General features: G+C 37.3%; 1 protein-coding gene across 1 annotated transcript in view; it reads right to left on the reverse strand.

Annotated features, from left to right (window-relative positions):
- Positions 1–854: 854 nt before the first annotated feature.
- The window catches only part of LGSN (lengsin, lens protein with glutamine synthetase domain), a 44,036-nt gene continuing 18,066 nt past the window's right edge, over positions 855–26,824 (reverse strand). The window contains exons 2-4 of the mRNA XM_011945631.1: positions 19,875–20,001; positions 10,491–10,657; positions 855–6,121 (exon numbers count right to left, since the gene is read on the reverse strand). Of these exons, the coding sequence (XP_011801021.1) occupies positions 4,922–6,121; positions 10,491–10,657; positions 19,875–20,001 (1,494 nt within the window). The 3' untranslated portion in view covers positions 855–4,921. The remainder of the gene's footprint in view (positions 6,122–10,490; positions 10,658–19,874; positions 20,002–26,824) is intronic.

Here is a 26,824-nt window from a genome sequence, read left to right on the forward strand (position 1 = left end):
GTAATTCTCTCCCTTCCTTTCTTCTTCTCCCTTATCAAAGTTTTCTTGCTCGTTGCATGTCTTTTTATATACTGTTTTTCAGTCAGGTTTCTTTTTAAAAATTCAAACTACTTTAAGAAAAAAAGAAATTTATTTTTTTAATTAGATATTTAATAGAATCTGGGAGGTCCAGAAAATCAGGTTCAGAAGCTATGCTTGACTCTTCCAGAGACCTGACAGCCACTGGCATTGGACAATAGCAAAACCAATGCCCATCAACAATGTCACCCCAGGATGGTACCCATGGATGCCTGTCACTGCTGCCTCCTTCAAGCTCAGCAGAGTGGAGTCCCTGAGGGTTTTATGACTGCATCTGATTGGCAGAGTCCTTGTACCATGGCAGCAAGAGAAACTGGGAAGGTGAGGTTCTGACTTCTACTTGGGAGACAAGAGCCTAAAGAAGAGGGATTCCACAAATGTAAGAGAGCCATTGAAATGTTCCCCATGGCTAAAAAACATGACAACTTCACCTTGCTCTCTCTTTTTTTGTTTTTGTTTTTTTTTGTTGTTGTTCTTGTTCTTTTGATCCCCATCAAGCTAATCAAATGGTGTTTACTCAGAAGTTTCGAGAAGCAGAAAACCTGAAGAAGTTCTTCTGATGGCAGAAATTGTAGGATCAATGAAAAAACACAAACTGTTGGTCTTCTCCACTGTCTCTATTCCTCCCTCTCTCAGGGTATATGAATTTGTGTGTTTTATACTGGACAAGCATAGTATTGTATTATGCTAATAACATATGCATTGATTGATTGATTGATTAAACATTAATTGAATTCCAGAAAATATGCAAGGAACAAGAAGTATTAATGCAAATGTAAGTAAGATCTGTTCCTTTTATTCTTAGAATTCACATCCTAATTAGGAAGTATCATGCAAACCCCTAATTTTAGGCAGCATGAGAAGAGCTTTAATAGGGAAGGTACTGTGCACATAGGTAATGTTTAAAGATACAAATTCTAACCCCTGTCATAGAAAACCCAGGGTTAAAGGTATTGTCCAGTTATACCTATATCATAAACATATTGGTAAGTATATTTTGTCAAACAGATGACTGGAGATATGTCAATAGACTGTTCTGTTTTACTGATAAGCTCAGACTTCATTGTATACTTTCCATTTTTATTCAGATTAAAGTTTTTTTATCTTTCATTGCGTTCAAATAATCATTTCAAGCTTTGTTGTTATTCAGACACTGTAAAATGAAATTTTAGATTATAGAATGTCCTTGAAAATAGAAACTTGTTAGTACAATACTAATGTTTTAGTTTCTAGTCTTAAAACATTATCGCTTTTAATTTACATTTCTTATGTATACTCATTTAATAACCAACTTTAAATTCAGTAATCACATTTTTCCCCTAAGCTTTGATTAGAACAATTATAGTAAATGAAAATAAGAAAGTAATTTTTGTAAAGCTATTCATAAAAAACCCTTTTCGAGCCATAAAGAAGCTTTCCAAATAGTTTTTTTCAGCATTAGGCCTCCAAAAAAATTTATTTCTGTTCTGCTTAAGATACCCAGATCCAAAACTCTTTCATTGTCTGCTCATCTTTGTTTTGGTCTCCCCTAGCATAATGGCTCCCAGCAAAAGGCCTAGCACACAAACGGTGCTCAATAAGTGCTGCTGAATGAATGTCTGACCCTCTTAACCCAGACCAAGAAGGTAGAAGCATCAGCAGAAAGTCCCTTCAACAATAGAAAGCCTATGAACAGATGAAAGAAATAGAAAAATAGGTAACTGATTTTTACATGTACCTACCCCAATTTGTCTTTGGCCCTGAACTCTGTTGGCCAATGCTTCTTTTTGGGTTGCCTTAAAGAACAAGAATATACATCAGCACACACTTGACTGAAGTCTTGGTGGAGACTGCCACACCAACTTACGTTATCAACTGATTTGTAATCTATGATTGAATATTTTCTGTTGACTCACTACTGTACACTTAATTCTGAAGATAATATATATAATGTCTTCACATGGCATCCTGAGCACTGTGTTTTTAAGTTATGTTATTAATGTGAAAGGGGAAAAAAGGACTTCAAACACTGTGATTAACAGACTTTTTACAGCATCTTTTACTCATTATGGTAAAACGAAGTCAATGCATTAGACATGTTTCATTAAGGCCTATGGACTATAAAGGGATATGCCAGTTTATAGGGATAGGTTAGAGCCAATCCCATTTTTTGTATGTGTGGATCCCTTTGATTAACTCAGATTATCCTCTTTAGAAGTGGGATTATCCTCTTTAGAAGTGGGAATATTGAGGAAGTGGTCTTTCACTGGTTCTTATACGTTTATTCTTTCATTCCCAAATCCCTCAAATTCCCCACTCATATGCACGCACGCACATACACACACATACACACATTCAAAACACACGTGCAAAAGAGAAAAATTTCATTGCAACTAACAAAGAACCAAAACCATTGTGGCTTAAAGAAGATAGAAGTTTGGTTCTCTCTCAGGTAAATATCTGGATGTAGGCAAGTCAAACTGTTCTACAAAGCAGAGGTTCCACCTCATTACTGCATTCTGTGGAGCAAACCTTCCTTCCCAAGGACATTGTCCTAGCCACATTATCTGTAGGCCAGTCAGCAGGAAGGGTGAAGGTAGCTAGAGAGAGAAAAGGCAGAGTACATAGCATCCATCACTTAGAAAAATGTCCTAAGGTGTGGTAGGGCATGATGGCTCATGCTTGTAATCCTAGCACTTTGGGAGGCCAAGGCGGGCTGTTCACCTGAGTTCAGGAGTGCAACACCAGACTGGCCAACATGGTGAAACCCCATCTCTACTAAAAGGCCAGGCACGGTAGCAGGCACCTATGATCCCAGCCACTTGGGAGGGTGAGGCAGAAGAATTGCTTGAACCCAGGGGGCAGAGGTTGCAGTGAGCCAAGACCCACCATTGCACTTCAGCCTGGGTGACAAAACGAGACTCTATCTCGAAAAGAAAAAAAAAAATACTAGAAAAGAAAAGAAAATGTCCTAAAGAACTTACACACAACACTTCTACTTTCACCTCTTTGCACTGAACCTAATAACATGACCACATCCAACCTTAATGAAGGCTCAGAAATATCATTTCATTTTTCATTGCTTTCAATGAACATATTGAGGTTTTATTACTGAGAACAGAGGGGGAAATGAATATAGGCAGATAACTAGAAAATTGGCATGAGAGTCTTCCTTATCCCTCACATGACATAACGTGTGGGATTTCATTTTGGAGGTTTCAGGACAGATTCCCTTCCTTCCCCCACCTACCCTACACTATCTTTCTCTCTACCCCATATGCATCCATGAATTTTATTCTTTTCCTTTTTTTTAAGACAGTGTCTCACTCTGTCACCCAAGCTGGAGTGCAGTGGTGTGATCGTGGCTCACTGCATCCTCAAACTCTGAGGCTCAAGCGATCCTCCCTTCTCAGCCTCCCAAGTAGCTGGGACTGCAGGCACATGCCACTATGCCAGGGTTTTTTTTTTTTTTTTTTTAGAAATGGGTTCTCTATGTGGTCCAGGCTGGACTCAAACTCTGGCCTCAAGCAATCCTCCCGCCTTGGCCTCCCAAAGTGCTGGGAACTTTCTTCGTATGTATCCAAACACACTTCTTTTGTGTGTGGAGAAAAGAAGGGAGTAATTAGTGAAGGACAGACTTTCACTATTTAAGCTACTGAGTACTAAGAATTTTAATAAGAGGATCTGAGCCAAATTCTAATCCTCTCCTTGTGTGTTTGCTATCTAAATTGAAACCACAGTCAGTTTTAATTGAACATAAAATCTGCTGTTTGATCCTAAGCAGTAGAACAACATTTTCATTTGCTAGTAAGTGGATTTTGGACTTCCTCCCAAAAGAAGCTAAATTTTAGTGATAGTTACAATATTATCTCATTCAAACAAAGGCCTGGAACATGTAATATTCTCTGGAGAGGTACCAACCTCTGTAAGCAGCAGATTTAGTACTTTGAATAACAAACTTAAACTCCAAACATAGCCCCGGCTAGCCAGGAAGTTGTTCTCACACTCCACAGAGCGCTAGAGGTTTCAGAGGGACATCTAGTTTCAAAGAATGAAGCAGAGTAGACAGAGCCTGCCTACCCTCACACACAAACTTCTTTCTATCTATACTTTATGTATCAAACTTCTATATGAGGCATTGTTTAAAGAAAGGCTTTAACTACTTCTAAAATCTGACCTCGTTGTTCCCAGCTCCAATTCTATTCCTAAGGGATTTGTTTCTTGAGGACATTATAACCTTGAAATTCATAAGCTTTTCAGGAGCTAGTGGAAAAGGGTGAAAAGAGAAGTGACTTAGGGGAAAACTGCCTACCTGTCATTATATTTTGGCAAAAGTTTATTTAACTTGTTTAGAAAGACCATAATGATGCACACAACCTAGATTCACAATATTATTTGATTAGCAAGACTATATTAGTATATTTGTCTCCCTGGAAGTCATAACCTATGTGTACCATTAAAATTTTTCCTCCATTTATTTTTTTTTCTTTTTTAGTCATGTAAATTTGCTTTCTAATGCTTAAATCTTTTTTTTTAATGTGCAAATATATTTATTGCCCCCCAAAATTGGATATTCCTATCCAGGTCAACATACACATAGGAAATGACTAACTGACAAGATCTGGTAAGTTTGCATATTACAGCTTCACCACGACTTTGTTGTTTGTTTCTGTTATCAGAATCTTCTCAGCAGTCCTACTTCATCTGTCAAATATTCCATGGAGGGAAAAAGAAAAAAAAAAGTCAAAAGCATTCGTAGTCTTGTTATTGTTACTGTTGTTAATTACAAAAGTTCAGTCTTTATTTTGGTAGATTAGCTTTAAGTAACAACTACATCTCTAAAGGAGTAGTTATGAGTTCCATTCTAAATAAAATACTCTAAGAATTTATTTCTCTCTGCAGCTATTTCTTCATTCTCCAACTCATATTTCTTCATGGCAACAAAATATCGAATAAAGGTTTCTCCTAGAGCCTGCCTCAGACATTGATCTTCTTCCAGTGCCACAAGGGCATCTTCCAGTTTTAAAGGGATCTCAGAAGTTTCTGCTTGGTAAAAGTCTGTGCTCTCATCTGGACCAGCCAAGACCTCATTAATGCTATGAAGTCCATCTAAGCCAGCAGCAATAGTTGCAGCCAGCACCAAGTAAGGGTTTGCTGTTGCTGAGCCTAGCTTATTTTCTATCCGGGTGCCTTTCTCTCCATGACACTTGATATTAAATATACAGCTGTTGTCATTGTATCCCCACGTTGTAGGCACACTCTCCTTCAGGTCTTTACTGTCCTTAGAATAACGCTTTCGGCAGCTAACAGTAGGCGCCATCAAGCAGCTGAGTGCAGCAGAGTGCTTCAAGAGTCCTGCCAACCATTTTTTCCCAGTGATCGTCAGCTGCTCAGTTCCAGAAGTACTGCAAAACATGTTCTTCTTCCTATCGACATCCCAGAGACTATGAGACAAAATCCCTGAATTACAAAATCCAGTCTCAATGAAGAAGCTGGAAATGTAATTATATTTCCTTGCCACTTCTTTGACACCTGTTCTGAGGGTAAATGCATTATCAGCTGAGCTAATGCCAAATTCAGGCAGAAAACAGATTTCCATCTGACCAGGCCTGGTAGAGGAGGAAAAACTCTCGACATTTGCTCCAGTGTGATACAAGCCATCAACAAGTTCCTGCATGAAGGGCTGATCATGGTTATTTAAAAATGTTGAAGCAGGAAATGATATAGTCTTTGAATTTAAAAATTCGGGCACACCAAAAATGCAAAAATCACAGATGAAAGCAGAAAGCAGGGAAAAGCCAGAGGCCTGCAGCTGGCTCAGCTGGCTCTTTGCAATGTACCTTGGGGAAGTCAAAAGAGGCTCACCAGTCACAGTGAAGGTATCACATATCACTCTTGCAGTTCTATCAGCCCATGGCAAAACTCTAAAGGTTGATACTTCTGGCATTAGGACTATGTCACTATTAAAACATGTGGCTCTTATGCGATTCATTTCACTGTCCTTAGGATTCGGTATCACTTCAAGATAACCTCGGGGCATGCAAACTCCATGGCTCACTTTCTCCTAAAGAAGGAAAGAAAATGAAGAAATTAGGTTTTGAAAACAAACAAAAGGGTTGGGGGAGAAAAAGTCTTGCAATGAAAAAAAAAATATATATATATATATATACGTTTAACATTTGTTGGTTAACACTAACTTGGTATCAGATAAATGTCAAATATTTTAAAATAAAACCCCCAAAGAATGCAATGTTTTAAGGCTTGAAGGCCTTAAATGCTCTTAGATCTCAAAATAGCAGTTATAAATAAAAGGTATAATGATAAAGAAAATCCGTTATAGCAAAAAATAAAGGTAAAGCCTTATGGAATTATTTGAAACTATCATCATCAAAAGTACTTCCTGAAGTACTTTTTATTTTATAGTACAGTTGTTAATTCTTCAGATAAGGCTTTATTTTTGCTTATTTTATTGTAACCCTGAGTTAACTGACCCTCAAAAGTCTACAGTAAACAATTCTCAATCCTTCTCAAATTGCAGACTATGGTCAATACTGTGGCACACAGCACATTTGTCCTAACACCAGGGGAGCCAGGACTCTGACAGCTGCATTCCTGTCTTTATTCACTTTTACAACCCATTTAAGAATTAAAAACCTCACTGTCTCAGAGTCCCAGAACCCTTGTCTGTGAATGTGGACCTGTAACTCCAAAGTTAGAGCTTCCAAAATGTTGTAACCTTCAAGTCAGCGTGAACTGGGTGTCAACAGATCTGCCTTCTCATCCTAGCTCTTTCATTAATTGCTTCTGTGAATTTTGGCAAGTCACTGGATTATGTGCCTCAGCTTCCACATTGGTAAAACACATATTAGACTAGATGACTGCTAAGGTACTTTCTAGTCATTTATTTCTAGATTTCAGTGAATTTGGTCATTTATTTAACTTTTGCTCTGTGCCAGGCAACAGGGAAGCGATAAGGTTATTAAGTTGAACAGACGCGTAAAACAATTTGTGGAAATTATGTACTAGATATATCAACAAGGTTGAAGGTTACTTTAATAGATGGAGAAAAATCACTGAGTATAAAAGGTTGGTTCCCGTGAAGTCAGTGAAGATCATGAGGTTAATAAAACAACCTAGCAATCTGTAAGCCAGATGCTTTCCTTTTCTTTCTTTCTCTTTGTTTCCCCTTATAAACAACAGAAACTTATTCCTCTTTAGTTCTGGAGACTGAGAAGTACAAGATAAAGGCAACAGCTGATATGGTGTCTGGTGAGGGCTGCTTTCTGGTTCATATATGGCTTCTTCTTGTGTATCCTCACATGGTGAAAGGAAGCCAGACTATTTCTTATGTTACCTCCAGAACCCAAGAAGCATGGCTATCAAAGAGGGGCTGGTATTAACCAAAATAATTTACTGGTTCACTCTTCTGCGTCTGCCCATGAACCACTGCCTCCTTCACTTTCCACCATCTCTACACACATTTTTGAATGCTATTTAACTGAACTGATCCAAGTCTACTTTCACCAATAACAAAGTTGAGTGAGCCAAACACTATTTGGTGCCCACCTAATTTTCCAACTCACTCATAGACCTGTATATGTAAACTTTATACACACACACACACACACACACACACACACATACTGTGGGACATTTGAATACTATAGCATGGAATCCTTTAATTCATATTTTCACTATAAGCAATAATGTCATTTCCCTGCTTGTCAGTTTTTTAGTTTGAAATTCCATATATTAGTTCTTTACATAACTAAAATGAGAAATAATATATTTTATTCATGAGACTTCTATGAGTTCCTGCAATTTAAATCTGTATTTGTATTCACTTGGCTGTGAGTAGTAAAGAACAGCTGGTAGCCATTTCACTCCAATAGTCCTTCATGAACTCAAAAAACAGTAAACAGTCGCACTTTATTCTTTAGATTATTTAATCCGTATTTTTTTGGACACTCTTTTCTGGCACTGTAATTTGCTTTATTCTTTTCTTGGACATAGAGAATGCAAACTACTCTCTATTAGTTATGGGAAATATACAAATATACATGAATATATTCATCATAATATATTGTCTGAAGCAGGTTTATAGATATAAAGCACTGGAACAACTTCATCTTCAATATAGATCACTATGGACTCAATAAAATTTTTGCAGAGTAACTTAAATCCTTATCACAAATGAAACTTGGACCATAGTAAAGGTTATCTTTTGAAATAAGCCAAGAATTAGTTACGAGTCTATAGCAATGTATCATGTTTTGGCTAGATCAAATATAGAAAGAGCCTATATTATGTGCATACAATGTAAATAAAAATCAACACTTTTGATAGAACAGAGATAATATAAGTTGGTTGTAAGGTTTAAACCTTAAACACCACACACACATGCAATGTTTAGTTTACTTTGCACAAATGAATCTTTTTTTCTTTTGAGATGGAATAAGGTACACACACAGACACACACACACACACACACGATGTTTAGGTTACTTTGCACAGATGAATCCGTTTTTTTCTTTTTTTTTGGAGACGCAGTTTCACTCTTTTTGCCCAGGCTGGAGTGCAACGGCGTGATCTCGGCTTACTGCAACCTCTGCCTTCCAGGTTCAAGTGATTCTCCTGCCTCAGCCTCCCAAGTAACTGGATTACAGGCCCCTGTCATGAGGCCCAGCTAATTTTTGTATTTTTAGTAGAGACGGGGTTTCACCGTGTTGGTCAGGCTGGTCTCAAACTCCTGACCTCAGGTGATCCACCCACCGCAGCATCCCAAAGTGCTAGGATTACAGGCATGAGCCACCGCACCCGGCCTCTTAAACCTATTTTTAATGTCTATTCACAGCAAATTTTCCAAAATAAATTATTTTGTCTTAAATTACAAATATTCATTGTGCTAATACTCATTATTTATACTTTCACAAGTTTCAAAAATAAATTTAAAGTGGCTTCTTAAAAAAAATCGATACTCTATGATCATTAAATGAGAGCAAAATAATAATAATGAGGTAATGAAATAGTGAAGTTAGTTATTAGGAAACTGGGACTAAGAATAAGTATAGCCATATATAATGAGTTACATTAAAATTATAATGTACAATGAGTTACATTAAAATTCTCATGATAGACAAACTTTTTTTCTAGCTAAACTCTAGAAAAAAATTTTTTTTATATGTGGGATATTGAACAAAATAGTGAAAAATATTTTCAGTAACAGTTGGATAAAAAAAGTATGCAGAATTTTTCTCTTTATGTCAATTATATCAATCCTTAGCAAGTATAAGCAGCATACTGTTTTATTTTTGTAAAAGGATTCCACTGAGAAACTAGAGTAATGGTCCATATATATGGACTTGTAGGTGCCATTAGTAAAATAAATGATTAAAATTTGATAAAAACTGAATAGCAAACAGTTTTATATTGAGGTCTCTGGCAAGTACTTAAAGTGCCAGTTACTTTTCCTTATGATTGGAAGAGATTCATTTGAATTATATTCTGGGCCTGTCCACAAGAAAATCCACATTTTTTATAAAAATTAAACAACATATATTCTTGCCTGGATGAAGAGGAAACAATATCTGCAAGCAGCTCCAAATAATTCCTTAAGAAACAAGTTTGAATCTGTTAGAATTCTTTAAAAAGTGTTTTTGAAGATGTCCAGTTTTTCCCAACATGAAGCAAATTTAACAATTAGAATCTGATATTAATGTGATAAAAGTATAATATTTTAAAATAGTTAAACCTAGAGGATGCTTAACTTTCACACTTTCTTAAATAGTACCGACCTGATGTCCCTTGCTGAGAAATTTGATATTTAATTAACACAACAACTCAGTCATCAAAATAAACACATGACAAAAACTGATACAAAAAATTAAGGAAGTCTCAAAACAACAAAAACACAATATTTGTTGATATCATCATTTTCGGGAATTTAATAATATTCATTAAGTCATCCAACAACAATGGACTATTTTATCAGAATTTGGAGCCGAAAGGAATATGTTTTTTATCTAGCAAATTATTTATATTTAATCATTTTTTCCTTTTTATGTTTGCTCTTGGGTCTTCTGTTGCAATTTTCTTGTGTCAAATAAAATACAATCTTCATAATTGCAGTAAGGGAGAAAAAATAATTCTATAGAGAAAAATTATTCAAGGCAGAAGGACTAAATTTACCAGTCGTAATTAGTTTTGTATTTCTATTGGGTAAAGAAATTGCTATTTGAGATCCTAGAGTACACATTTAGCTCCTTGGGGAGCAATAACATATTTGGGAGGAACAAGGGAAGAAACAAAATAAGTTATTGATTTTCAGCTTGAATTGCTGTATAGATTACAAGAAAATAAGAAACAGTAATAAGAACCATTTGCCACTAACGGTCATGAAATTACATTCAATTACAACTATGTGTTAAACTCACTTGAAAAAAGTGTGCAGGGATACTCTTAGACCTGGACACGCCATGGAGGTCTGTTGCTTCAAATCGTACAAACTGGAGGCGATTTTTGGCCATGGCTTGTCTAATGTGTTTCATTCTAGAAGAGAGTTGAGGTGGGGCCAGAATTTGACTGCTGTCCCTCATGCAATCTGCAAAATAAAAAAAAATAGGTTCTAACTCAGGAGATCATGATGGACTGAGAAACAAAAGGAGACTACAGAGTAGTGAATTAGTCAATATTATTAATAAAAATATTAATATTCATCATGTCACTGGCTTAGAGTTGGATATCTTACCTTTCTTATTCTGCCCTTACCATCTTCCCAAGAACCTTGTGCCTAAACAACCTGAGATCATTTATCAGTTAGGACGAGGTCAAAATTGACATTATTTGCATAAGGATATAGTGATATCATATGTAGATACTTACTGAAAATCCTTTTGCTTATGGAAATTAGAACATATTTGCATAAGTTCACAGCAAAAAAGGGAGCATAAAAGTCTGTCTGTAGGTGACTATTATTGAACATATTTGGGCTTCTTGAACTAACTGTTAATTTCTAAATTTAAATTTCTATGTGATTAAAAGTGAATTTGGTTTTATTTTCTGGGGTTTTGTCTTATTCTGGGAGTTTTTTACCCAAAAGGCTTTATATCTTTTTAATGGCATCTAACTCTAAGAAGTCTACACATTTCTGTCAAATTTAAAACTTGCTTAAATAAGCAAACAAACGTCTTTTCTTTTTTTGTTGTTCAAGAATGAGAGTGTAGGAGATGAAAAATCTGAACTGCATACTCAATTTAAAATTAGAAACATAAAAAGTGTTCTTTTCAAGACTTTTAAGATAGTTTGCAAATTCCAACTTCAGGGCTAGAAGAGAATTTTGGAGATAAATCATTTAATCTAACCAACTCGTTAGCTTGAGTCCCAAAGTAGCACAATGAGTTACTCCAAACCACACTATCAGTTCACTGCGGAACTGAAACTAGAATGCAGAGTTTTGATTCATGCTGGGTGGTTTATTACCACAAATTAAATTAGTATGTCTATAGCACATAGAATTGTCAGGAAAATAGTACACATTATAAATGTTAGTTGCTGTCAGAACTTTTAGGAGAGGCAGCAGAGTGTAGTTTGGGTTAGCACAAAACACTGAAGCCCATCCACCTCCATTCCAATCCTACCTTTGCCCTAGCAACAATCTTATCCTCTTTATGCCTTGAATTTCTCATCAGTAACATATGACCTACTTCACAGGCTTGTTAGGAGGATTAAACAAGTTATTAACAGTTACTGGCAGACAGTAAGCACCATATAAGTGCTACTTAAATGCACAAAGTGAGTACAAGTACTCTAGCCCTAGTAAATGGTATCATGATCAAGCCTGCAACCAAACACTCATCAATCTGTCACATCATTGATGTTGAGCAGCTATAATTCTAAAGAGATACCTGAGTATTCTTTTGCAAGATATAATTAGGCTTTAAAAGTAAGCATAAAGATTGACAGTTTAGAAACATAGATTAAGTAGATTTTAAGTACACGAAGCACGGGAAAAACAAATTACTGGTTCCATATATGCAAATACATTAGTGATAATGTGCTATCACTGATACATTTGGCTACTCTGAAACTCTGGAGGCTTTATAACTACCTTCCATTTAAAACAAACTGTAGCAATTAAAGTGTTTGATGCTAAATTAACACTTGCTGTATTCCCAACCTACTCTGAAATATTGAGTATTCAGCCCAAGATGAATAATGCTCCTTAAAGCAAAATTTATAAGCATTTTAAAATATGGAAATTTGGGTCAGGTGCAGTGGCTCACTCCTGTAATACCAGCACTTTGGCAGGCTGAGGTGGGCAGATCACTTGGGGCCAGGAGTTCAAGACCAGCCTAGGCAACATGGCAAAACCCCGTCTTTACTAAAAATACAAAAATGTGCTGGGTGTGGTGTCGTGCTCCCATAGTCCCAGCTACTCAGGAGGCTGAAACACAAGAATTACTTGAGCCTGGGAGGTGGACGTTGCAGTGAGCCAAGATCGTACCACTGCACTCCAGCCTGGACGACAAAGAGAGACTGTCTTAAATAATAATAATAATAATATAGAAATTTTTAGATAATGAGTATTCTAAACAAAATAAGCAATTATACATAAGCTATAAAGAAGACATCCCTTACAAAAGGAAAAAGGTAATTTTGTTGGTTTACCAGTAATAGGATAATAGGTAGTCTTACTAGCTTTTTGCTTTATCTGTGTCTCCCAAACTTTCTACAATGAATACATATTATTTTAAAATAAGAATAATATTCAGCTGGGCACGGTGGTTCAAACCTGTAATCCCAGCACTTTGGGAGGCCGAGGTGGGTGGATCACGAAGGCAGGAGTTCAAGGCCAGCCTGACCAACATGGTGAAACCCTTTCTCTATAAAAATAAAAATAAAAAATTTTAAATAGCCAGGCGGTGGCATCTGCCTGTAATCCCAGTTACTCAGGAGGCTGAGGCAGGACAATCTCTTGAGTCCAGGAGGCGGAAGTTGCAGTGAGCCGAGATGGCGCCATTGTACTCCAGCCTGGGCAACAGAGCGAGACTCCATCTCAAAAAACAAAAATAATCAATAAAAATGATAATAATATTCATTCACTCAACATAGATATTTTTCATCATCACATACTATTCATACTGAACATGCATCTAGGAATCAGCCAGAAAGAGGCCTACCCTCATAGAACTTTATATTATAAAGTGGGGCAGGTATAGATAATAGACATGCAATCAAATGCAAGGGTGAGATAAGTTCACACAGTAAAAGGGCTGAGAAAAGAACAAAACAAAACCATAATCATCTGAAGTATTAATTGTATGAGACTTGATCACAACATAGACAGCTCTAACCCCTGATTCATTTTGAAGTCTCCAAGTTGCTCTGTGACTGGACAGTGAGTAGGGTACATGTATTAGTTTGCTAAAGCTACTATGACAAATGCCCCAGACAGGTGGCTTAAACAGAAATTTATTTTCTCATAGTTCTGAAGGCTAGAGGTCGGAGACCAAAGGTGTCAGCAGGATTGCTTCTTCTAAGGTCTCCCTCCCCTTAGCTAATAGACAGCCATCTTCTTCCAGCACCTTCACATGTTCTTTTCTCTGTGCATATCTGTGACCTAATCTCTTCCTCTTAAGGGGACACGAATCATACTGAATTAGGGGTCACCCTGCTGACCTCATTTAACCTTAATTACCCCTTTAAAGAGTATATCTCCAAATTCAGCCACATTATCAGGTACCAAAGGTTAGGATATCATTTTAACAATTTTGGAGAAACACCATTCAACACATAACAGTGTATCATTCTGTTTCTGTTATCTTCAGTGTCCTTATTGGCACCTGCCACACTGTATACTCACATGTTCCTGTCATCCCCCATTGCCTATCAGCTCCTTGAGAGCCAAGGCTTAGTTTTACCTGCTGCTGTTTTCTTGGTACTTGTAGCAGTATAGGCATCTCATAGCCATTCGACAAATATTTTTTAAATAAGTGAGTGAGTGAATGAATGAATACATCCTGTGTGATTTGACCTTGTCTAATTGATAAGTAAAAGTTGTCATCATATATTTTAGTATATATCCTAAGTATCTATTTTTCATTTAAAAGTTTAATTCTTTCACCAAATACGAGAAACCTATCCAATCCCATTTCATTTTCAAGGCATCAACTCATCTTGCTGCATCATTGTCTGAAATTTTCTTCAATAAATCATACTTGTTATTTACAATTAAACCTTTTGGTCAGCCTTTCCCAGTTGCACAAGATGCATAGCTGGCAGATAATTGCCGGTTCAGGAGCTCATTTGTTTTTTCTACAGTGTGGTTCCTGGGAGATTTTCTTCTTTTCTATTCCATCAAGGGATTAATAAATTAAATCAATGTGTTTTTATAGAAGATGTTTTAGTGCTGTGAATGTTTAGGGAAAAAATAAGAAAACATTTTTTTAAAAAAAGTCAAAGCTCTATAGCAACTAGTAGGCCTTGGAGAAATTTTGTCCGTGTTCAGTGACAATGAGGACATATATCAGTTATACAGAACAAGCCATGGTCACTTATAAAAGGGAGATCGAAGAGACGTTTGGGCTTCAGAAACACCAATTCAAAGAAAGGGAAAAGTGCATTTGAGAGAAAACCCTGGAATGCATTCAGCTTATTGCACACCTAGTATAATGTACCATGCTGTTTCAAGGTCCAGCCGTCTTTCATCATTGTGGCTATGGTGAGAGTCACCCTGTTTGTGCTACCTTCTGGCCACATCATATTAGTGCAGACATTGTTGGAAAGCCCAGGTGGCAGAATAACCAGGTACAAAGTGGGGAAAAAAAGCAATACAATAAAAAGTGGGAGGGAAAGGGGGCTTTTCTTTGAAAAAAACAAAATATTATTTTTGGAAAAACTCAGAGAAGTTATTCCAAAGAAGAAATACCATATCAAAATTCCTTACACTTATTTTGAGGGTTTATTTTTAAATCTATTTTTTAATTATATATATGTATTGGTTTGTGTTTTAAATTTTTGGTACTGAGGGCCTATAGAGAACTTAATACACCCTGGGCCAAAAAGGGAGCTTCTGAGCTAAAGAAGTTGAGTTAGTAACGGTACCCATGCCCTAAGTCACAACTGACAGTGCAAAGAGAGCTCACGACACAAGATCTTTCTCCAGATTTCTGGCTTAAGACAAAGAAATGGAAAATCCATCTCTCTTTTGCAGCTAAAACTAGAATATATAAAACAGTGACCATAAGCTCTGGAGGAGCCAGTGTGGCCAGCAGATGTTATCTGATTAGTCTTCCCAGTGTTCAGAAACTTTTTTGAAATAGTGGACAGCACTTCATTATTAGAAAATTTTATGTAAAAATCTTGAATTCAAATTTATTTTGAAACTAGATCTGGCAACCCTGGGTAGGTATTTCTCCACAGCAACAACTGGTTGGAACTCTGAGGTAGTCTAGATGGGCAGGCAACCTCTACTTAACGGGGTGGCAAACATTTTCTGTAAAGGAACAGATAGTAAATATTTAAAACCATGTAGGCCATATGGTATTCGTTGCAGCTACTCATTTAGCACAACGTCATTTCAGCACAAAAGCAGCTATAAACAATTTGTAAACATTACTTAGAAAAACTGACCAGCAAGCTGAATTTGGCCTTTGGGCCATAGTTTGTTGCTCTCCGCGCCAGTTTTCTCATGACCAGAACCACTCCCTATGTTCTTACACCAGCCCATCTTTTGTATTAACTATCTGGCCCCTGTGGGCATTTGTATCAACAGCTGCCTGACGTTCAGAGGTTGTTAGTGTTCATGCTCTTCACTTTGGAGAAATTCATAAAGCCAAAGTAGAGAGAGAAATTCAGTTACGAGAGATGGTGTGGTAGTGAGATGGGAGAGTTCCCTGACCTCCTCGCGGGGCTTGCAACAGGGACGTGACTCATTTACTTGGCCATTGCACTCAAACCACTTATGGGAGGGGGGAACGTGCAAGATGAGCACTTTTGGGTTGCGGCCCTGTGGCAGTGTTTAGGGGTGTTACCATGCTCTTTTAGCTCTACCATCCACAGACGGCTAAGTGTTAACCAGCTCAGTGGAAAGTCCGGGTAACAGCCTTTTACACCCTATTCTCTAGGTACCCAGCTCCTTGTCCGGAGTCCAGGAAGAATCAGGTCACATGGACTAGAAGGATGGCGAATGTGGGGATTTTATTGAGTGATGGAGGTGGCTCTCAGTGGGATGGTTGGGGAGCAGGAAATGGGATGGAGTGGGAATACGATTTTCCCCTGGAGTTCGGCTGTCCCGCGACGGATCTCCTCTCCAACCGTCCCCAGCTGAACTCCTCTCCACCTTCAGATGCTCCTTCTCTGCCATACTGTTCTGCTGCTCTGTCAGTGGAGCTTGGGGTTTATATGGGCATAGGATAGGGACATGGTGGGCCAGAGTGGTCTTGGAAAAGGCAACATTTTGGAACAAAAACAGAAATGCCTGTTCCTATTCAGGGCCATGGGTTTCCAGGCTTGAGGGTGGGGCCTTTGCCGGGGAACTGCCCTCTTCTACCCAGTATTTCCCTGCCTCCTCTCGGTATCAGTAGGCAGAATAGCCGTACGAAAATTCCTACCATACCTAATCTCTGGAACACATGAATATGTTAAATTGCATGGCAAAAGGGACTTTGCAAATGTAATTAAGGTTATGGACTTTAAAATAGGGATATTATCTTGGATTATCCTTGTAAGCCCTTGAAATTAGATGGCTTTCTCCAGCTGAAGGCAGAAAAGGGATGTGGAAGAAGGGGAATTCAGAGAAGTTCTAAATATGAGAAGGATTTGAGGCAATGCTATCTCTGAGATTAAAAAAAAAAAAAAAAAACAGAGAGAGGCTTCTGGGAGATAAGGGTCACCCCAGCTGACAGCCAGCCAGGACACAAGAACCTCAATTCTACAGTCACAAAGAACTGGATTCTCTCAACAATCTGAATGAACTTATAAATGTACTGTTCCCTGGAGTTTCTAGATAAGAACCCAGATGGCAATACTTTGACTTCAGCCTTGGAAAGCCTGAAACAAGGAAACCAGATGAACCAACCTAGACTTCTAACATAAAAAACTGTGAGATAGTACACTTGTGTTTTCAAAAAGATAGTAAGTTTGTGGTAATTTGTTATGGTGGCAATAGAAGACTAATACATACAGAATTCTGATAGTGTTTATTTTCCAGGCTGCAGCTCCTCCTCAGGCCCTGTGTGTATTAAAGGATCTAACCTTGCCCAAAGAGAGCTGTGGTCTCTGCCCTTGGTCCCTTCCAAACAGTTAGAATGTCTTGCCTGACAAGAGTGTCTTTGTTATCAAGAGGTTCTAGGCCACGCCAGAAACTCTAACAATGTTATTTATAGTGGTGACTTCAAGTCATGCAGTAACTGCTTGATCCCCAAAGGGGCTGGAGAGTGAGGTCAGCCAAATGCCCAGTTAACCATGAAGCCCCAGTAAAGACTCTGGACACCAAGACTCAAGTGAGCTTCCCTGGTTGGCAATATTCCTCATGTCATTGCCAAAAGAATAGTGCTGCCTGTCCGTGTCTCCACTAAGAAAGGACAAGTGAACAAAGAACAAGTGAACATTCTGTGCTTAGAACTTGCCTGGACTGCCCATGGCAGATTTTAATCTGTATCCTTGTAGTGTAATAAACCATAACCTTGAATATAACAGCTTTCAGTGAGTTCAGTGAGTCCTTCCAGCAAATTATCTAAACTAAGGTTAACTTGGGGAATTCCAAAACTTGTAATTTGTGTCAGAAGTGAGGGTAACGTGGTAGACACTATCCCTCTAACTTCCCACTCTGGTATATTCTCATCTTTTCAAATCTTGTATGTTTAACCCTGTCATTATAGATTTCCTTTTTTCTGAGGCAGGTAGTGGGGTAGGGTCTCTCTCTGTTACCCTGGCTGGAATACAGCAGCACAATCACAACTCACTGTAGCTTCAACCTCCTGGGCTCAAATGATCCTCCCACCTCATTCCCCTAAGTAGCTAGGACCACAGGCATGTGCTCCCACACACAGCTAATTTTTTTATTGTGTAGAAAGGGGGTCTGCCTATGTTGCCCAGGCTGGTCTCGAATTCCAGTTCTCAAGTGATCTCCCCACCTCAGCCTCCCAAAGTGCTGGGATTACAGGTGTAAGCCACTGTGCCTGGCTTTTAGATTTCCTTTTATAACTAATTTCCAGCATTTTCATTCAAGTGAGTTTTAATCAATACACTCATGTACCAAAATAGTTACATCATTATCAATCAGCCAGAAACTTAGAATAATAGGATTTTACTTTTAGAAAAGGCAGGACATCTTCCATTGCAACCCCGCTATTTTCCAGATGAACAGCCTAAAGGGTAAAGAAAACTACAAAGCATTTTATAAAAGATAGGTATAAAAATCTTTGTAAGTGTTCTGGATTCCAGGCTAGTATTCCTCAACCAACATGACATTCTCTCTAATTCAAATACAAACTTAGGGTTAGTGGCTAGAACCACATACCAGTTTGTTCCAGAAACCTTACCAGTAAATCCTTACCAGAGTTTGGGTTAAATTCACCTCCAGGAACATTGGTTGTTGTTCGGGGGGGCAATGGTGTTATCACTGTGGTCTCATCCTGAGAGTCCTTGTCATGATGTGACAGATGAGACTCATCAGAGCCAGGTCCCATGATGGGTTTGCTTGTATTCCCTAATTTCTGGCAACCCATTTGGTTTCTGATCCTCTCTGTAGCAATAAGGAAAAATGTTAAAATATATTCCCATTGTTTTCAGCTGTCTCTTAATATAATATGGAGAGGAATACTTGAGACAATAGTATATTCCTAGCAGTGACATATTAAATGAGGGGCAATGGAAGTGGTCTACCCTAGTCACTGGCCAAGAAAGTGCATTGCTTGTAGAGAATTTAAAAACAGACCAGGTACAGTGGCTCATGTCTGTAGCCTGTAATCCCAGCATTTTGGGAGGCTGACGCAAGTGGATCATTTGAGGTCAGAAGTTTGAGACCAGACCAGCCAACATGGTGAAACCCCATCTCTACTAAAAATACAAAAAATTAGCCTGGCGTGGTGGCACGCCCTGTAATCCCATCTACCCAGGAGACTGAGGCAGGAGGATCGCTTGAGCCCGGGAGACAGAGATTGCAGTGAACCAAGATCATGCCACTGAACTCCAGCCTGGGTGACAGAGTGAGACTCTGTCTTTAAATAGATAGATAGATAGATAGATAGATAGATAGATAGATAGATAGATAGATAGTTAGATAGATAGATAAATTCTACTAAAATCTGACTTCTTTTTATTATAATCATATGCTGGGAATTCCTAGGGACACAGTGATTCCTAGGATTGAGCCTGTTGCCCAAATTAACTTCTAGTTTTAGCAGTGTCTCAGATCTGTTGAGATCCAGTTGGAGTTCCAAAATGTGTTACGAAAACACCTTCCATACCATTCTTATGGCCCCTCAAATCCTCCGTAACGATTGCTGTATTCATTTTCAGAGCAGAAAACTGTCTCTCTTCCTACTCATACATGCCTCTGTTTTGTTCTTTTTTTTTCTACTACTATCATCCAAATCCTAACCCTCTTTACATTGTAAATATTTTGATTGGTTATTTTTATATATTCACATTGTAAGCTTATATTTGCCATCTTTTATGACACCTATATAGGAATAAATTTTATTTGTCCTTTTGCTTCTCCCAAAAAAAGAAATGAAGATGTTTTATGAAAAGAAAGACCAAATGGAGATGGCCATTGACCACACCATTTCTGAGGGCTCAGAGCAGCTAGATACCATTTGAACTGGACATATCCATTTCTTCCACTTCAGTTGAACAAATATGTGGCTTAGTGACTTTCTTCTTTCTTAATTTATTCATGCTGTTGTCTTCAGTCTCATTGCCTTCATCTCTTGTTGAGTCCTGTTGATAATTAATAAACAAAAAGCCAAATAACAGATTATTCAAACAATGATATTTGGATATCAAAAGAGTATATTTGAATAGCTCAATTTTTTAATGAGCATAGAAGACTTTTATAATGATGAAAATTTTGTCACTTCCACACTCACCTGAATAACTCAAATACCCAACGTTGTGCTGATAGGCCAGATATTCTCTATCTCCTTTTATATGTGGTACAGAAAATATCGTTAAGTTAATTAAAACCTTGTCTAATTACTCAAGATTTCTATGTTTATTTTTTACTTGGGGAATTTTATATGATTTATTCCTAAATATTTTTGCAAAACCTATTTTAACTAAAAAGTTTACTTTTTATGATTTCTGTTTTTTAGGATTTCTAACCTTTTTGTCTGAAGGCATAAGCGTCTGAAGAATTGTGTTCTCTGCTCTCTTTTTCCTTATGTAAAAGGAAAAATTAATAATGCAATTAATAATTGCATCAATATTTACTTCACTTCAAAAAAGTACTTAAGTTCATAAAGTGCTATTTTGTGACTGTGTTTTATATATATAAAACAAACATCATGACCAAACCATTTTATAGCTTAAGAAAATCTAAGGAAATGCATTTAAAACAAAATAACCTAGCTTTCACAATCTAGTTATAATCTTTGACATGAGAGGATATGCCCAGTGGGGAGCTGGGCAGTGAGGCAAGGGCTGGTGCTGGGAACTCAGGAATCTCAGCACTAACAGTGCACAGACTCACCCCTGCAGTCCCAAGACACAAAAGCTGTCGCTGAAAAAAATATATGAAAAATTCTGAAAAAGCTGACACTGATATTTTTAAGGTTTTTTACAAACCCCTCATAGTGGTTAGAAGAGAGAGGAAAGTGACAGGGTCAGGGTCAAAAAGCATGTCGTAAATGCTTTGAGCTTAGTGTCTTCATGAAAAGCAGCCTCCGAGGGGTTTCACCTCTGTAGGCAAGTTATATAAATATATGTTGAGTAGTGGCTGGGGAGCAAGTGTATCAGTTTATCTATAAAACGAGTTCATTCTCCCAAGGCTAAAACAGAAAAAGAAAGATTTTCATTTTTTGTTGTTTGTATGTAATTATGATGCATTGCTATTATTGTTATTAACACAGTTATACTTCCAAGAACAAAGGCTTTTCTGTAGTTTTAAAGTTTCACTTATTAGAAAATTGTGGTCTTTTTCACTCCACATAACCTTATATTTGGATAATATGATACTTAATATATGATATAATAAATAATTTTGTAAGTAGTTTAGGATTTAATTTCAATATTTGCATAAATTTTCCCAACACACTTCTGATAGAATCTGGCAGAAATATAAAGATTTATTGTATGTGTTCACCATGTCTAAAATTGTTTTGCTAGAAATGCATAGTCTATAATTTTACTTTTGTTAAATGTATATGTATATATTTATTTTTACTTATTTATTTATATAGTCTTTTAAAGAAGTATTGTTTAGAAAATGAAATACTTAGCCAGGTATATAATTATCAATGCAATATGAGCAGACTAAATTTGTCTTAGCTTGACCCTTTCTCATATATAATCTTTTCATATATAAATTGAAGGAATTGCGTGAGATAAACTTTAACATCTCTTTGAGTTTCAAACTCTAACCTGCAACTGAATAAACAATTAAATAACAATGTGTTAACATTGAGCACATTGTCAAGCATGTTTTCTCATGGTACCCCTTAAGTTAATAAAATCTCACCATTTTACAAATAAGAAAAATGAGACTCAGAGTAACTTGCCCCAGGCCACAAGAGTGAATGAAAGATGCAGTTTCTAAAAATACCTTGTTTTTCAACATGCCATTCTGCTTCCTAAAAGCCAGAGATCTAAGACAAAAGAAAGGTATTTTTAAAAACATTCACCTGCCCTCATATAAACCAGATCAAAAGGGAAAGTTTCTTAAGAAAAAAAAAAAAACGTTCCTAGTTACTAACTGAGAACTTTACCAATAAGAGCCCCAAAACTGGCCGGGTGTGGTGGCTTGCGCCTGTAATCCCAGCACTTTGGGAGGCCAAGGCGGGTGGATCACAAGGTCAGGAGATCGAGACCAGCCTGGTCAACATGGTGAAACCCCATCTCTACTAAAAATACAAAAATTAGCCAGGCGTGGCTGCACGTGCCTGTAATCCCAGCTACTCGGGAGGCTGAGGCAGGAGAATCGCTTGAACCCGGGAGGCGGAGGTTGCAGTGAGCCGAGATGGCGCCATTGCATTCTAGCCTGGGCAAGAAGAGTGAGACTCGGTATCAAAAAAATAAAGAAGCCCAAAAACTAAGTTGTAGTACATACCTTTTACTCCATGAAAATGCTCAAAAAAGGGAGTGGGGGTTTCAAATGAAGAATACATTTCATTCAATCCTTTGGTTTTCTTTTACATACTAGGGTGATTAGCATATAAACATAGCTATAATAAAACAAATTTATTGGATCCCTCATTTATCCCACCTCCAGTAGAGTATTTTTATTCTCCTTAATTCTTAATCTTTTAATTACACTTAGGTGCAATGTGAATGATGCTTCAGTAAAAATCCTACTAGCCCAGATGATTGAGGTTTGGGTTGTAATTCTGACCTTTCCACAAAGTAGCAAGTCCTTCTAGAGCCTTGGCATTCTCATCTGTAAACACTAATATAAATACAATCATATTGTAAAATTTAATTGAGCCTAGAGCTGCCTCCTTACATATTTTAAGCTTGACTTAAACATTTCTAAGCAGACTAGAAACTACTCTTTTACCAATCATAGAGTTTCAGCCAATCACAGGTGGCCAATTGTTCAAAACATATTCAAACACTGTTTCTGTATTTCATTTCCATCTTCTGCACCAAGATGGAAATCTTCTGTACATCACTTTTCTTTTCCTGTCCATAAATATCATCTGACCTTGTGACAGTCTAAGAGTCGTTCTGAATGTATTCTGGTTCTGAGGGCTGCCTGACTCTTGAATTGTTCTTTAACTGAATTTAAAATTTAATTTTTCTAAAGGTTTTCTTTTAACAGATGGCCTCAGAAGTGAGATTTGAAGTAGAGCTTCCAGCAACCCCCAGGAGCACGGAGTGATGAAGCAAGGTACCCACCAGCTCCATTGTATCCATTGCTCTCTCGAATCAACAGGGGATCATGGGTAAGTTGTCTCTCCAATTATGGAGATCCATGTGTTTGTGTTTTGATTATCTGAATTTGGATGTGCACATTTTTTATCTGAACTGGGTTCAGAAGTCATGACAGACACTGGACTGGGTTAGACTCAATAATTAACTGGTTTATATCCAGTTAGAAGTCTTAGATAGCTGACTGGTCAGACAAACTGGCAAGAAATGGCAATACTGCAGAAGGTGTGAACTCTGGTTTTCAGAAATTCACCAGGATTTTGTGTTCTGCAATGCATTAGGTAGGGAAAAATCTTTGGCTTAGTTGATTGAGATGTGAGAGCCAAAACCAATATTCAACATAAAAATGGTATCCTTAATTTCTGAAGAATGGAGTGCTCAACTTTTGTCTACCCCATACCTCTACATGTATATTTTTTAGGTCCTACCAGCCACAAATACATACAAAAATGGCAAAATCTTATAAAGATAATTTAAAATTATAGTGGAATGGTCCAAATAAACAACACCAACACCACACTTTAAGAAGTGCATTTAAAAATGAAGGCTCCCAAATTAGGCATATCCAAGGATGCCTATTAATGTGCAGAAACTTCTAAAAAAGTTAATATTCCTATTGCCTCTTTTAAAAGGCTTTCAAAAGGCAAATAGAAAGCTTAAGCAACTAATTGACAAGAAAAATTGAATCTGCTAATCTTTTGGCGTAGTTACTACTATCCTGCCCCAAAGATAAAAAGCGAGTTATATAAAGTGTTCATGGAAGGTAGGCCCTCAAGTAAAGTAGACTTTTTTCTTTTCAGAGCTATCCATGCTGAGACCACACTTAGAGATTTATTTCCTGGCCTTATTAATTCATGGACTCCAACCTGAACTCAGTAATTTTAGCTAAAAAATAGTGGCTAACTTAAAAAGACTGCCTATTGAACTAAATTGGTCTCCAAATTCACCTTTCTGGCATTTAGCTGGCTATTTTGAAACACATTTTTAAAGGAAATTTACATATGTAAAGGAGACCTCCATTTTTAAGGGTGTCTGCCTCTGTGCAGTAGGAAGAGAGGAAAGACTAAGTTACTAGAGACTCTTATCATTGACTTAGATTTGTGTAAGAAGTCTCACCTCTGAAGTACCTTTTCGTATCCATCCTGTCTTAACTGGGAAGGAGGATTCACATCCTCCTTCCTTGATTTGTGCAAAAGATGGTACAACATGTAGGCCTAAAGTCTCAGCTGTATGCATTTGGGAGATAAAATTTCTACATTATTTTACCTAAAAGTCATCCCTTTAGAAGTGAAATTTTAGGATTTTCTAGCTAAGAATTGCTTAGAACAATGAAACAGGTAATTGGAATATTGATAGTCTGAAGTGGGGGAAAGAAAAACTATTTGGAAACTAGCAAATGAAAAATTTTTCTGAAAACTTTAACTTCTGCTCTTGTCTGTGTGTCTGTCTATATGTATATATGTGTTATGTGTATCAGATGTTTCTTTCTGATCTTATATAATATTTGGCAAATGAAGCAAGCTTTTACATTGTTGGCAAAATAAAATATGAGTATCTTCAGAATTGCCAATACTAAATATAATTCAGACTTTGTTTTTCTGGGTCTACTGGTCAGAAAGGTTTATGCTGTTTTTGCTATATGTTTTAAGGTCATAAAATTGCTGCTTCTGTAAAATTTTGATATGTGCTTGACTTGTCTGTAAGCTGACACTGAAAAGGCTGACTACTGGGCTTCCCTGAGGCCTTTCACACATCTTACTGTGAACTTATGTCTTTGATTTTGAGCCTTTGAGTTCTGAGGCATGGAGAGGTGGTCATGGTCAGGTCTGGAGACATGTATGTCCACTGTACCTGGGCCACCAGCTGCAGGGCACAGCCAAGCCCAATATGGCCCTGCCCTCCCTCCTCCAGCTTTGCCTCCTGGCCATGCTGAGAGGGGTTGGATCCTACAGACATCTTTTTCGTAGCTCCATCCTCGGTCCTTGACTCTATACTTGGTGTATAAATTAGGGACCCAGATGGGCCCTGGCCTTCCTAGCCATGCTAGGTGCCACTCAGGACCCATGATGACTGGGAAAGACATTAGGGAGAATACCTATGTTATTTTTTCAAAATTATTTCCAGAAACTTAAAATCTTAAAGCCATGTTAAATTCAGAAATAGGGAAAGGAGCAGTGGCTCACACCTATAAGCCAAGCACTTTGGGAGACTGAGGTGGGAGGATCACTAGAGCCCAGGAATTTGAGACCAGTCTAGGCAACATGATGAGACGCATCTCTACAAAATATATAAAAATTAGCTAAGCATGGTGGTGTGCATCTGTAGTCCCAGCTACTCAGGAGGCTGAGGTGGGAGAATGACATGAGCCTGGGAGGCAAAAATTGCAGTGAGCCAAGATCATGCCACTGCACTCCAATGTGGGTGACAAAGCAAGATCTACCTCAAAAAATAAAAATAAAAAATAAGAATAAATTCGGAAATAAATACTCATTAAATATCTGAGTCATTTCTAAGTAAGTTAAAATATTGAAGTATTAATTATTAACATAAATTTATGCTTTAGTATCTTATTTTTATATGATATTGAAAAGGTAAATATATTTAGATTTATTAAAAATAATTGAGGAAACATCTTTCTAAAAAATTATGAAATGGTTTTCATCTGCAGATACTGATATAAAACACTTCAAAATCATTTACTTCCTAGGTTTTACATGGAAGTTAGAATTATTAAGAGTTAAAATTTAAGTTAATATATGTAACTATAACTACTAAAGTAAATAATTTGGCTGGCCATGGTGTCTTATGCCTGTAATCCTAGCACTTTGGGAGGCGAAGCTGGGAGGATCACTTGAGGTCAGGAGTTAGAGACCAGCCTGGCCAACACAGTGAAACCCTGTCTCTACTAAAAATGCAAAAATTAGCCAGGCATGGTGATGCACACCTGTAACCCCAGCTACTAGGGAAGCTGAGGCAGGAGAATGGCTTGAACCCGGGAGGTGGAGATTGTAATGAGCCAAGACTGCACCACTGCACTTCAGCCTGGGTGACAGAGTGAGACTCTTGTCTTAAAAAAACAAATAAACAAAATAAAATAAATAATTGCATATGCAAAGTGTACAAGAAAAGCAAGATTGTCTTTGATGAGAAAATGAAAATGTGTGTTTGTTGAGAAAAAATAGTTTTGTCTAGTTTAGAGGTTTTTTAAAGGTTCTTTCAAAATGAAACAATGACACAGATAAAATTTAATGGATATTCAAGATTGAGGGAAAATAGAAAAAAATGTAAGAAGCTATAAAAAGGATTATGGAAATCCTGTGTGTTCAAAAGCTGATTGAAGGTGAATGTATTTGTTTATAAGGTTTTATTAAAATTAGCTGTAGTATTGATTATACACTAATACAAAAGTCAAATTCATATTTCTCTGCAGAGTTCACAGGAGAGAAAAGTAAAAGTCTGTTTTCTCCTTTGAATAAGAATTTATTGTAGTATTAATAAGAGTGAAAGATTTTCGTCCACCTTTTGAGTAAAATGCAAAGAAATAGAGGAGAGACAGATTTTGTTTTATGCTGTCTTTATTATGTCTTTTGATTATTTGGAAAACTGAGTCTCCTTTTCATCAAAGAATCAGGATTTTTGCTTTTGAAAACCTTTTAATTATCAGTTAGGCTAAATG

This window comes from Colobus angolensis, unplaced genomic scaffold (genome assembly GCF_000951035.1).
Source record: "Colobus angolensis palliatus isolate OR3802 unplaced genomic scaffold, Cang.pa_1.0 Scaffold241, whole genome shotgun sequence".
Lineage (NCBI taxonomy): Eukaryota > Metazoa > Chordata > Mammalia > Primates > Cercopithecidae > Colobus > Colobus angolensis.